Raw genomic sequence first — 14,487 nt, forward strand, 5'->3', positions numbered from 1 at the left:
TTACCATCATTACTTGGAGGCACTGGTCGTTCATGTTGCAGCTGTATAGAACTTTGACTTGGCCACATTTGGATTGTAGTGTGCACTTATCTTTGTCATACAGGAAGGATGTAGAAAGTTTGGAGAGTGTACAGAAGACGTTCACCAGCATGTTGCCCAGACTGAAGTGCGTTAGCTATCAGGACAATTGGATAAACTTAATATTTTTTTGGAGTGCTAGAGGTTGAATGGTGATGTGATTGAAGTACAGTGTATAAAATTACAAGAGGCATTGACAGTCAGAGTCCTTTTCCCAGGGAGGAAATGGCAAATAGTAAAGCACATAAGCTTAAAGAAGATGTGCAGTTTTTTTTAAAAACGGAGGGACAGGTGCCTGGAAAGCACTGCCCCAGGAGGTGTAACAAATAGCTATGATAGTAATATTTAAGGGGCATTTCGAAAAGACATGATCAGGCAGGGGATAGAGGGATATGACCACATGCAGGCTGATAAGATTAATTTGGCAGACATGGTTCTGGTTACCGAATTATAGGAAAGATGTCCATAAAATTGAGAGAGTACAGAGGAGATTTACTAAAATGTTGCCTGGGTTTCATCTCCTAAGTTACAGAGAAAGGTTGAACAAGTTAGGTCTTTATTCTTTGGAGCGTAGAAGGTTGAGGGGGGACTTGATAGAGGTGTTTAAAATTATGAGGGGGATTGATAGAGTTGATGTGGATAGGGTTTTTCCATTGAAAGTGGGGAAGATTCGAACAAGAGGACATGAGTTGAGAGTTAAAGGACAAAACTTCAGGGGTAACATGAGGGGGAACTTCTTTACTCAGAGAGTGGTAGCTGTATGGAATGAGTTTCCAGCAGAAGTGGTTGAGGCAAGTTCGATGTTGTCATTTAAAGTTAAATTGGATAGATATATGGACAGGAAAGGAATGGAGGGTTATGGGCTGAGTGCAGGTCGGTGGGACTAGGTGAGAGTAAGAGTTTGGCATGGACTAGAAGGGCCGAGATGGCCTGTTTCCGTGCTGTAATTGTTATATGGTTATATGGTTGGGTGAAGGGTTTGTTGATGGGTGTGTTACTGTTCCATGTTCAATGCTCTATGAACTGTTTTTGAACAACAAGCTAACTTCGACAAAATTCTGTGTGTGTTTTTGTACACTAATTCAATGTGAGTGAGACCTTGAATGGAATTCTGGGCACAATCAAGAATAGCAAACCTACCCTTTATTTAAACTTCATTGAGGCAACAACCTTATCCTGAAGCACAGTTTATCCTGACTCGCATTTTAAGATTTTATTAAGAACTGGTTAAGTGCATTAAATTCATATAAATTTGAGCTCAATTTTTGTAGGAATTATAAATGAATCGCATTGACATAATTGCTCTCATGTAATCATATCTACCCAAGAATATCAGGTATGGAATTTTACCTTGGTAGAAATCACAATGTTTTTATTGCGTACATTTATTACAGTCAGTTATTTTGAATAGGTATGAATTCTAATCCAAATTGACTGTGACATAAAGCTAAGAGCAAAGAACTTCACTACTTTGGCTGTATTGACAATGTCGAATCATTACTTTTCAGATTTTATTCCAGTCACATTCATGCTGCCTGGCGATTACAATTTGTTTGTGGAGGAGTTCCGAAAGAACCCAACTAGCACTTGGATAATGAAACCATGTGGAAAAGCTCAGGGAAAAGGAATTTTTCTTATCAATAAACTTTCCCAGATCAAGAAGTGGTCACGAGACAGTCGGACAACCACGTGAGAATGACTGTGTTTTGGTTTGTTATTACTTTTATTGGCACCCAAATGGACACAGTATATCTATGTTAGAAACTAGTTGCAATAACAAAGTGAGATACTACAAATGCTGGGATTGTTAAATAAAACCAGGAAATGCTGAATTTACAACTGTATCTCTACAAAACTATATTGGCAGAGAAAGCAGTTTTAATGTCCTGGATTGATTACCTTCTATCAGGATTTTAAAAGTTTTAATTTCTAGTCCTCTTTATTTCTTTTACAAATTCAAAGTATTAATTTGCAGATTTATATCTCCAGCTGGGAAAGAGGCATATGTCATTTCATTGTACATAGACAATCCACTACTGATCGGTGGAAAGAAGTTTGATTTACGCTTGTATGTGTTGGTGACCTCCTATCGACCACTTAAATGTTACATGTAAGTCAGAGAAATCAGTCAAATTACTTTCATGTTCATGTGTTTCATCACAGTTGGACAGAATTTTGATGAAGTCTGTACCTCTGCAGGTAGCATAATTATCCAGTCATGTTAAATAAAATTGAATTTAATCAATCTTAAGAAGAACGCAATTGATTTAGTTCTATATATAATAATAGTTTCCTCAAAAATTCAAGGAAACCTACAGATTTTGAATAGAGAAAATAATTGCCTAAATTTTAATGGAAATCCAGAAAAATCTATGCCAGAAAAGTGAAAAATAAAAATTCTTCTTTTGGTATATTTATCTGTATTGAATCCCTTTTCAATATTGTCAGCTTAGAAACTGGATCAATTGTGCTGACAGCTGGTGGTTTAAGTGTCAGCCATTATGAACTTCGGTAATTTCACCCTTCTGCACATCATTGGCTACATGAAAATCTTACTTTCAGCTCTGCTGCTGGGCAAGTCAGTAATCACCTGCTGATACGGTTCACAATTGTACTCTTAGCTTTATAACAATTTAATTAAAAGCAAACTAGTACTGCCTGGAGTCATTTGCAAATTATTTTGTTTTCCCTGTTTTCTAATATGGAAGATAGATGATATTTAGGATAAAATTGTGATTTTGAACTATTACTTCTGCTAAATTCCTGAAATTTGACAAATGGAAACTCTCTTGCAGGATGAATCATTCTCATTTCCTTTATATTGTAGGTATCGGCTAGGATTTTGTCGGTTTTGTACAATGAAGTACACACCAAGCACTAGTGAATTGGATAACATGTTTGTGCATCTTACAAATGTGTCTGTACAAAAACTGGGAGTAAGTTGATTAACAACTGCATGTTGAATGTTAAATTGACGATATAAACAGTCAAGATGACTGCATGAGATTGAAATACTGGGAGTACCTGGCAGGTCAGGGTTAAAACTTTTATGCAGTAGGTAACTCCACATTTGGAATCCATGGATTCCAAATGAATCAGCTGGAATTGAGCTGTATCTGCATCAGTTCTAATAAAAGGCTTCACATATGGGTCAGAATGATTGACGAACTCTATTAGCTGTTAGGACTTGTTGTGAAGTGCAGTGAATGCAAGGGTTCAGCACCAAAACTCCCATTTGGGAACAGATTTATTGGTCCTAGTGTACCTTAAATGTTTCTTAAATCATATTTTTCAAATTAAGTGTCTTATTCAGATTAAAAGGTACAATGCAAATATTCATGACAGTGCTGCAAGAGATGCTATTCTGGGGCTGTAGTTGACGTTTATCATTAGCCGAGAGATTTGTCTCTGCAACGCATTCAAAAGACAGTATCCAAGGGCTGATTTGGAATATTCAAAGCAAAAAATATTCCATTTCTGAACACTGATACCTTCATCCTGATTGAAACCAAGGGAAAAGTCAAAAAAATGATTGAAGTGGCTGAAAAAATATCATAAACTTGTAACAGTAACATTTTTAGGTTCCTTAAAATTGTTATAGCTGGGAGTGGGGGAGGGATGGAAGGTGTGGGGATAAGCTCCCACTACCTAGCGCCCAATGGCGTGTTTCTCAAATGGCCTCCGCCAACCAAATCTAGTTCCTGGCCTTCACGTGTGGCTTTCTAAGCCCGGGGGAATCGTTTCTACTGATAGGTAAAGGGGCAAAGGTGGTAACAGGTACTTTAAAACCAGTTGCTTTGGCAGATGTGGCTTGTTAGCCTTGGTTAGCAGCTCATCCACAAGAAGGAAATCTCTGATCTCAAACCTTTGTGCCTTGTGGCTATACCCACTTATGGGGAAGGCTTCAGGAGTAAACCCAGAGGGAAAAGCCCAGAGCTTGAGTCCCTAAGGCAGACATACATTGAGTTCAATGCTGACTGGCAACTCCTGCAACACCTCTGGTGCTAAAGCCTCACCCTCTTCACTGAGCTGCTCTGCCATTCCTTTGGATTCATCAGCTGGGTGGAGAGCAGGAGCCTGCTGCATGGGCAACAGCTTGTTCTCCATATTGTAATGCCCTGCCTTGCATATGACAGCTTAGATGCAAAGTCCATGGTCGACATCAGCCAACGGAGGTCCTTCTTATCACAAATAATAATTGTTTCAGATCCATAATAAATAACCTCATACAATCAATAAAATGGATGTAATGGTCTCTAATTAATTAAATGGGGTTGATAATTCATATTTATTTTACATCCTTATTTCTGCCACCAGTTCGGAAACAGTGATGCAAGTTGTAAGACTTCCCTGAATTCCCAGGCTGATTTGGCTAAAAGCACAGACAAGAACTGGTTGAAGAACCACGAACAGACCAAAGTTTCCCATCTATTTATCTTAAGAACACATCATCCTCTGTTTTCCTATTAAGTTATGGGGATTCATCTGTATCTCTATTTCCAGGGTGATTATAATCCTATACACGGTGGGAAATGGTCAGTGAATAACCTGAGGCTATATCTGGAGAGCACACAAGGGAAAGATGTAACTGATAAAGTCTTTGATGATATTCACTGGATTGTTGTTCACTCACTGAAAGCTGTGGCAGTAAGTACATCTTGCAAAGATTTCTTTTGAAGGGACATATGATTTCTTATGACTTGATTTTGTTTGAAGCTCTGCACTTTTCATTTTGCCATGTTTTGGGGCTTTTTTGACAAAAAATTGGTAAATATATAAAGTTTTTCTTGGGGTAAAGTGAAAGTCGTTGAGTTCCTTTTTGTAAGTGAATCTGTTTTTGGTCATAAATAGTATAATGTAGCATAGATTAGGCATCTTATTTTTTAAACCCCTTATTAAAACCAAGAAATATGAGCTCCCAGATATAACACATGAGCAGGCGATGGAGCCACTTGAAACTGTCTTGGCATCTTTATATCTTCAGTCTCATTGTCTGAACTTGAGATCAATGCTAACAATAAACCTTTTTATTAGGATTTATTCAAAATTAGGAAATAAGTTTTCTAGACCATTGGATCTTCAAAATTTAAATGAGCCAAGCAAGCAAATAAGATACATTTTTTCAGTGCAAAAAGATCTGATTACTGAGGGTAGGTGTGCATGACCTATCCTCCAAAGGCTCATTAAGCACTCACCAATCCTTCACATGCAGCATCCCTGAAATGTTCCACTTTCTGTTGCTGGTTAAACTCCAGCATACAAACAGGGCTCAAATCCTGCAAGCTTGCTTTCTTTCTTCCTCGCTCCCAGTCTAGTGGATTAGATATCATCAGCTTGTGCTGTAATTTCATTCATTTGTAATCAAGGCTATTGGCATTCGTTAGCTTTTCATCATGACTACATTATCCATGCAATCATAGTAAACTATCAGAGAGATGATTCATTCCTTGACAGCTTCCCTGTTTGACCATCCCTCGTTCTACTAGCCTAGCCTGATGATGCTGGTGCCATGTCTCCACTCACCAAATCACACATTGTCAACCTGTTTTAGCATCTTTTCCACCTTTGACCATCTCGTCATGTTCAACTTGATGCTGTAAATTTTGGCCACAAAATATTTTCATTGCTTTCCTCCCTTAGCTTCCGAAATGAGCCAATTTTAATTCTTGTGATTTCTCTTCTCCACCTCAATTCATCAAGCTCAGTTCTAATTTCACTAATCAGCCTTCTTCCTTTAACTCCATTAATATAAACCTCATCTTACTTTCCCACATCCCTTCCCAAGCTCCATCTTGTGTACGAGACCCATGTCCTGTTCCTTATTCTACTGGAATAAAAAAACTGTGAGCCTTAAAATCCAAAACAAAAGCAAAATTCTAGGGATTTTCAGCAAGCCAAGTAGCATCTGCAGAGAAAGAAACAGTTAATGCTTTGGATCAATGATCCTTCATCAGAACTGGAAAAGTGGAAAAAAAAACACGTTTTAAGCAGAAAGGGCAAAGTAGAGAGAACCAAGAGAATGTGTATGTCAGGGTGCAGACCAAAGTTGTCAAGTTAACAAGGTAAAAATAAATTCTAAAACAGGCAATTAGATATAGAAAAGGAACACATTGACACTGAAATACGTATACAGCTAAAAGAAGGCTAGTTTCCTGAAATTGTTGAATTATGCTTAAAGTCCTGAGGACTCCAGACAGAAAATAAGGTGCTGTTCTGGAACTTGTGTTGGGCATTGTTGAAATAATGCAAATAGTCATAAACAATTCAGAGCAGGAGAGGAAGAGACTACAATTGGTCCGAAACTAGCACTATTCCACATATCCTACAAAGAATTAGCATAGGTTGGGCCCAGGTGAATTTTCAGAGTCTATATTTTTCACATGGAGAAAACAATTGAGGTTGAGGGAGGTATAAGAATAGATGTGCAAGATGGTGCTAATGACCAACACTTGATACTTGATACTCTTCTTCGGAACAGCAATTGCTGCAGTCTGCAGCCTGTAATTTCCCTTTTAAGGATACACTTTTGAGCCAACTAAAAAAGATTTGGCATTTTTGCAAACATATGGAGGATTCGGTGAACTAGATGCTCCTGAGTGCAGGTACAGCCAAGGCAGCCATTGCTGGTGGTGGATGATGCGTATCAACCTGATGGCAGAAAATGAACCCGTGGTCAGCTCCACTACTCCGTGTCAATTAAAGTGTCGAACAAGATTAAAATCATCAACAGATGCTGGAAATCGGAGCAGCACACACAAAATGCTGGAGCAAGTCAGGCCAGGCTATGGAAGAAAAGTACAGTTGAGGTTTCAGCCAAAATGTGGACTGTTTTCTATAGATGCTGCCTTGTTTGCGGAGTTCCTCCAGCATTTTGTGTGTCTTGCAGTAGATGAGGTGAATATGGATTTCTGTAAGGCTTTTGACAAGGTTCCCATAGTATGTTCATTTATAAAGTCAGGAGACCTGCAATGCATGGAAACTAGGCTGCATGGATTCAGTATTGACTTACCAACAGAAGGCAAAGGATGGTAGTAGACCAAGCATATTCTGCTTAGAGGTCAGTGGTGTTCCACTGGGATCTGTTCTGGGATTCCTGCTCTTTGTGAATTTTATTAATAATTTGGATGAGGATGTTGAAGGGTGGGTTAGCAAGTTTGCAGATGACAAGAGTCGGTAGTGTTGGAGGCTGTTGTAGGTTGCATTGAGACATAGGATGTAGAGTTGGGCTGAGAAGTGGCAGATGGAGTTCATCTAGAAAATGTTAAGTGACAAACTTTAGAAGGTAAAAATTGAAGTAGAGGAAAAGGGTAAAGGCAGGATTCTTCACAGTATGGAGGAACAGAGAGATCTTGGTGTCCATGTCCATAGATCCCATAAAGTTGCCATACAAGTTGATAGGGTGGTTAGGAAGGCATGTGGTGTGTTAGTCAGGGGATTGACTTCCAGAGTTGTGAGGTTATGTTGAAGCTCTATAAAACTCTAATTAGACCACACTTGGAAAGGTGTGGAAGCTTTAGAGAAGGGGTTCCCAACCTGGGGTCTACAGACCCCTCAGTCAATGGTGGGAGACCATAACATAAGAAAGGTTGGGAGCTTCTGCTTTGGAGGGGAAAGCGTGTCTTAAAGAAATTGAGTGAGCTAAGGCTTTCTCTGAGCAGGTCAGGTGACTTAAGTGTGAAAGATTCTCAGAGGCATAGATAAAGTGGACATCTTTCTCCCCAAAGCATTAATAGCTAATGAGAGGACATAATTTAAAGGTGGTTGGAGGAAAGTATGAGGGAGATATCATAATTAGTATTATTTTTGAAAAACAATAACTGCATGGAACCCACTGCCAAGGGTGGTAGACAGATACATTAGGGATGTTTAGGAGACTCTTGTATAGGCAAATGGATGAAAAAAAAATGGAGGACTATGTGGGAAAGAAACATCAGACTGATCTTGGAGTAGGTTAAGAGTTTGGCATGACGTTGTGGGCCAAAGGGCCTGTATTGTACTGTGTTCTATAATACTACAAATGACACCCACCATGCCCATACCTTTATTACTGCTATCATAAGAGGATCAGCCAATGGGCCCCAATTTCTTCTAGTGGCATTATCCAAAAACTTTGTTTTCCATGTTTACATGACAACTCCCAATCGCCTTGCCCAGAGGTAAATCTTTCTTCAATAATGCTAATTATATTGGTCTTTGTTAGATCTGATGTAGCCTGTTGTCACCATCTTCAGAACCTACATGCCTTATAGCTGTCTGATGCCATTACAGTGGTGTGCTGTACTAAACCTTCGTAATCTCCTGCTTTTCAATTGAGCCTATTACTAAATCATCCCACAGCCTCTTTCATCTGCTTATGGCTTCACAAGAAATAAGAGATTAGGTAACTAAAAATAGTGAATACATACTCTGGCTTCAAAAGAACATCTGAGGATGAAAAGTAAATACAGAAACACAGTAACTTAGGCCACAATACAACTTTAATAATGAATATACACCAAAACATTTTAGCAATTACCTCGTATCTTAACCTTGTCTGTCATAAAATTGCATTTTTGATATTAAAAAATAACTGATAAATGTTGGCAATCTTCACAGCCAGTAATGATTAATGATCGGCACTGCTTTGAATGCTATGGTTATGACATCATCATCGATGACAAACTGAAACCTTGGCTCATTGAGGTAATAGCCATATTTCTGATTGAAAGGTTTTGTTAATAACTAATTTGCTGTTTGCACTGAAAACTCGTGTTTTTATATATTGGTCTAAATTGTAGGTGAATGCTTCACCTTCACTCTCTTCTACTACTACCAATGACCGCATTCTGAAGTACAACCTCATCAATGACACCTTAAACATTGTTGTACCAAATGGTGAAATGCCGGACTGCAAGTGGAACAGATGCCCACCAAAGGAAACACTTGGATACTATGAGCTCTTGTAAGAGTTTAACCTGCAATAGTTTCCTGTATTTTAGTTTTTCTTTGCTGTTCCTTTCACCTTTGATCTTAACACTTACATCCAGGTAATATAGTCAGGTCTTAATTCTTGTTCTCTTCATCAATCTACAGTGATTAATAATTGGAATAGTCATTTCTGGATGACAATATTAACTTTGTGCAGAACAGTACCTGTAAGCCAAGTGATATTTTGCACTTGTCCAAATTATCAAGTACTTTAAGTGGTTTGGAAGGCTCAAGTACTTTTGTCAAGAAACTATCTTTGATCAGTATTGGGGAGGCGGGGTAGACTTCCAATCCTGCCATTCAGTGAGGACTCCTGATGTAGCAGAAATGTCACCTGCATTTCTGACACAATAAAATATATTCACCATTCATGATGTTGCCAGCAAATGCAGAATGAGTGATTAAGGAATTATCTCCAGTTATTCTGTAAACAACACAAACTATCACTGCTTCCTCAAAATCTCTATCCCATTCTGACAGTTGACTTTGCTTTTGTCCACTGTCCTAACGCAGCTCAGGTGTGAAAAACAGAATCCAAACATCCCAACCTCCAGACTCAACAATGCAGTTCAACAATCTCAGATAGGGGACATTCACAGAATGTCAATTTCAGCATCTACAGCATTTTTTGAAATTGTTTTAAATTGCCAGTTGGAAGTAAATGTTCCATTTGGTTCAAATTATGTACGTAAATTAACATGCAATGGATACTGCCCAGACTGTTGAGAAGTCAATGCTATTAGTTTAAGCAACAATGTCCAAAACACAGTAGCTCAGCTTTATGCTTGGATAACAGAACCTGATTTTTTTTTTAAATTACAACTTTGGGCAATGTTTCAAAATAATTACTCATTTTGGACCTCTTCTTCCTATAGATATGATGAAGAGTTGGCACAAACTGAAGGCATGGAATATGAAGGAAAACCACGGTTGGGACTTGCTTTGAATAAAGGCATTCGACAGAAAGATACCAGGAAGCCCTTTTCAACTTGGAAATAAACTAAACTGATGCACAAATATTCAAAATGATGCTCTTATTTATCCTCATTTTCATGTCGTACAATGCCATTCCAGTTACAGTATTAATGTCATAAAAAGACAATGCATCCTTCCTGAATACCAGACCATCTGCCCACTCAAATCTTGTGTAAAAGACTATGCAAGCATCAAATTATTTGTAAATGTGCTATATCATTAGCTTAGTGTATTTTTTGTTTTTAAAATGACATAAGTGAGCAGGTGGCCTATGATGCTGCAAACCCTCATCAGTGAAGTAACTAATTAAGCCAACATTGCAAAATGTCAAATCTGACATGAAATAAATACTCAGTTTGCATGTGACATGACAATTACCCAGTCTTTTTTGAGGCTGGTATACTGACCCTTTCAAGGTTTGGGTGGTTGTTCCTACCATAGTACCTTTTGTAATGAAAACTAGAGGACTGAAGTTATCTTATATGTAACTACCATACTGGAGTTAGAGACTGAGGAATTTATTCAAATTCTACTAAACCATTGCTGGTATTTTACAAGTTTTAAAAGATTTCTTGGTAGCAACACTAATGGCTTTGGTCTTTTACCCATGACTACTGTTGAAATCTACTAGGATATCATGAAGATGTCCGGAATTGTGCTTTGAATTTACAGTGTTTATTTATTTGCAACCATAATGTACCTTATTAAATACCGTGCCTGGTAATGTTTTGTATTCCTTATACAACTAGGACGATAGTTATTAAACTCTGGTCAATTGTTTACATTGCAAATAGTTACTGAATTGTGAAGTTGTTTTTCCAGCACTGAATATCACCCCTATTTACCTACTATACATTATTTGAAAGAAAATTACACACAATTGAGTAAACAGCTTTCACCGCCCCTTTCAGTTGACATCACTTGGTCATATTCTCAGTCTGCACACATCAGCCGTTGTTCATTCCCCCTCTCACAATTTAATAACGTTTTGATTTCCAAATTTTCTTTATTTAGATGAAAGATAGTCAACCTGAAGTAGTTTCCATTCTAAGGCCATGACTTGCTGAGCGTTTACAGTGGAGGTTTAATTACCCCTTATCCAAAAAGCTTGGAGCTGGAAGTGTTTCAGATTTTGGAGTGTATTGAGATAGCTTGGGATCGCCATCATTTCTGACTGAATTTGTGTGCTACCAGTAAACTGTCTTTATCTTAAACTTGTTTTTACTTAATAGTAAAAAGCATTACGTACCATTTATATAATGAAAATATAATGTATGCAGGGTAACAAAAGCAGCACAGCAGCTGCGAGAGGATACCCAAATCAGTGTTGAACAACAAACAACGGCAGACTTTTAGTCTCCACCTATGACACAATGCTTTGATTAAAAAGTTACGGTACACTGTATTTTACTTACTTTTAAGTTTTATTTAAAGTACAAAAACCAATCAGCATTGTAGACTTATTCTGTTAGATTTTCATCAATTATCTTCACAAACTCAGTGAATTTTTCTGCTGTGATTAGCAGACGCTTTGTTAAAATTCCAGTTGTTATTTACCTATACACGTACACCCAAATGAAACTTTCTTCTGCCCGTAGCGCACCAACAAAACGTTAACACACACAGCGCATAAACCAAAACATTACCATAAGTTAATAAAATACAAATCAAAATGCAAGTAGCACAGTATACAGTATGTTGACCTAGTGTTGAGACCTTTGTGGTGGCAGGGTCACAGCCAGAGGGAAGAAACTGTTACAGTCTGGCAGTCCTAGTCCTGATGTTTCTGTACCTCCTTTCTGATGGTAGTGGGTCAACAAGATTGTGGGATGGGTGGTGAGGATTCTCAACAATGCTTTGGGCACTTGGTCTGTAAATGCTCTGTCACGAACCCCGGGACAGGAATAAAGAACCAGCAGAGATGGAAAACATTTTGCAGTCTAGTATTGCTATTAACTAATAATATTTATTAGTAACTATGCAATACAGTAATACAAATGTAGATAAATCAAACAGGTTAGTAATGATTATATAAGTATATCAGTAAGTGTGGAAATATATGTATGAGAAACCAAGCTTCTTTAAATCTAGGGGTAAAAAGATACAGTGTTACAATGATGAGTAAAGTTCAGTTTGTGGTATTGAGTAGTGATGGAGAGGGGGAGAGATTTGAGTCTTCAGGTGAGCTGACGCCATCAATCTTTCCGTTGTCCTTCGGAATCCTTCAGAAGTCACCAACTGTGACTTTAACAAAGGGGACCTGTTTTCTGTGGTGGAGCTATCCCCCAGGTGAGGATGGACACATGGACAACTCCCCACCAGTCAATCCTTTTCCTCTTTCCACTGCAAGAGCGATGGATCGATCCACCTGATCAATCCTCCAAAACCCACTTTTCCTGGGGTCACAATAATGCTCATTCAGTGTCCAGAACACGTGTCCGAGGTCTGTGTCATCTGGCCTCCTATTTTATCTTCCCGTGCTGAGCATCAACTGTCACTCAAATAACTCCTCCTTCCTCTCTCTCTCTGAAGAAATGCAAGCAGGCAAAAAGTCCTTGAAGAAGTATCAACAACATACTGAAAATCATAACATCAATTGTCCATTTAATAACGCCCTCAGTCACCATAGCAACTTACGAGCTGCTTGATGCTATCTCCACTTCACCCGAAATCCAAGTTAACCAGTTCTTTCTCGTTCCCTAAAGTGACAGTCCCACATCTCTTTCTTTTTTACAACCAAGTCAGTATGAAATAACTCCCTCTCTCTCCCTCCTCAAAAACACAGTTCATAGGGGTAATTTAGGATCCCATCACAGCTCCCAGTAAATGTCACAGATGGGGGTGGGGAGGGGCAGGGAGAGCCCCAGTGATCCTCTCAACAGGTTTAACTATTCCCTTTAGGGTCTTGCAGCCTCTTTGCCACACAGTTATGTAGCCAGACATGACACACTCAATGGTGCTCCTGTAGAAAATGGGACAGGGAGCCTTGCATGCCTTAATCTCTTCAGAAATAGTAGACGCTGTTGTTCCTTCTTGTCTAATGAGGAAATGTGGGTCTAGGTTAGATCATCCATATGTGCACAGCAAGGAACTTTGTGCTGTTAACTGTCTATGCAGAGCCATTGATGTGCAATGCAGAGTGATCAGCCTGCCTTCCTGAAGTCCACATTCATCACTTTTGTCCAAATTGAAACTCAGCTTGCTGCTCACACATTTGACAAGCCCTTCAACATCCTCTCTGTATGCCAACTTATTATTAGAAACATAGAAAACCTACAGCACAATACAGGCCCTTCGGCCCACAGTTGTGCCGAACATGTCCCGACCTTAGAAATTACTAGGCTTACCCATAGCCCTCTATTTTTCTAAGTTCCAAGTACCTATCCAGAAGTCTCTTAAAAGACCCTATCGTATGCGCCTCCACCACCGTTGCAGGCAGCCCATTCCACGCACTCACCACTCTCTGTGTAAAAAACTTACTCGATATCTCCTCTGTACCTACTCCCCAGCACCTCAAACCTGTGTCCTCTTGTGGCAACCATTTCAGCCCTGGGAAAAAGCCTCTGACTATCCACACGATCAATGCATCTCATCATCTTATACACCTCCATCGCTCCAAGGAGAAAAGGCAGAGTTCACTCGACCTGTTTTCATAAAGCATGCTTCCCAATCCAGGCAACATCCCTGTAAATCTCTGCACCCTTTCTATGGTTTCCACCTCCTTCGTGTAGTAAGGCGACCAGAACTGAGCACAGTACTCCAAGTGGGGTCTGACCAGGGTCCTATTATATAGCTGCAACATCACCTCTTAGCTCCTAAGTTCAATTCCATGATTGATGAAGGCCAATACACCGTATGGCTTAACCAGAGTCAACCTGCGGAGCTGCTTTGAGCGTCCTATGGACTCCGACCCCAAGATCCCTCTGATCCTCCACACAGCTAAGAGTCTTACCATTAATGCTATATTCTGCCATCATATTTGACCTACCAAAATGAACCACCTCACACTTACCTGGGTTGAACTCCATCTGCTACTTCTCAGACTAGTTTTGCATTCTATCAATGTTCTGCTGTAACCTCTGACAGCCCTCCACCCTATCCATAACACCCCCACCCTTTGTGACATCAGCAAACTTACTAACCCATCCCTCCACTTCCTCATCCAGGTCACTTATAAAAATCACAAAGAGTAAGGGTCCCAGAGCAGATCCCTGAGGCACACCACTGGTCACAGACTTCCATGCAGAATGACCCATCTACAATCACTCTTTGCCTTCTGTGGGCAAGCCAGTTCTGGATCCACAAAGCAAGGTCCCCTTGGATCCCATGCCTCCTTACTTTCTCAATAAGCCTTGTATGGGCTACCTTATCAAATGCCTTGCTGAAATCCATATACAGTACTATTGCTGAAGAGGCCAAGCACTGTTGGATCATCAGCAAACTCGATGATAAGATTCAGCTGAATCT

The 14,487-nt window shown here is 39.4% G+C and overlaps 1 protein-coding gene across 5 annotated transcripts in view; it reads left to right on the plus strand.

The window, feature by feature from the left end:
• The window catches only part of ttll1 (tubulin tyrosine ligase-like family, member 1), a 30,416-nt gene extending 19,593 nt beyond the window's left edge, over window positions 1-10,823 (plus strand). For 4 of the 5 annotated variants that reach the window (XM_072278528.1, XM_072278529.1, XM_072278530.1 and 1 more), the window contains 7 exons: window positions 1,587-1,767; window positions 2,054-2,188; window positions 2,906-3,014; window positions 4,582-4,725; window positions 8,674-8,760; window positions 8,856-9,019; window positions 9,921-10,823. In XM_072278528.1, the coding sequence (XP_072134629.1) occupies window positions 1,587-1,767; window positions 2,054-2,188; window positions 2,906-3,014; window positions 4,582-4,725; window positions 8,674-8,760; window positions 8,856-9,019; window positions 9,921-10,044 (944 nt within the window). In that variant the 3' untranslated portion in view covers window positions 10,045-10,823. The remainder of the gene's footprint in view (window positions 1-1,586; window positions 1,768-2,053; window positions 2,189-2,905; window positions 3,015-4,581; window positions 4,726-8,673; window positions 8,761-8,855; window positions 9,020-9,920) is intronic. The other variant, XM_072278532.1, reaches the window with a different exon arrangement.
• The last annotated feature ends 3,664 nt before the right edge of the window (window positions 10,824-14,487 follow it).

Source organism: Mobula birostris, chromosome 14 (genome assembly GCF_030028105.1).
Source record: "Mobula birostris isolate sMobBir1 chromosome 14, sMobBir1.hap1, whole genome shotgun sequence".
Classification (NCBI taxonomy): domain Eukaryota; kingdom Metazoa; phylum Chordata; class Chondrichthyes; order Myliobatiformes; family Myliobatidae; genus Mobula; species Mobula birostris.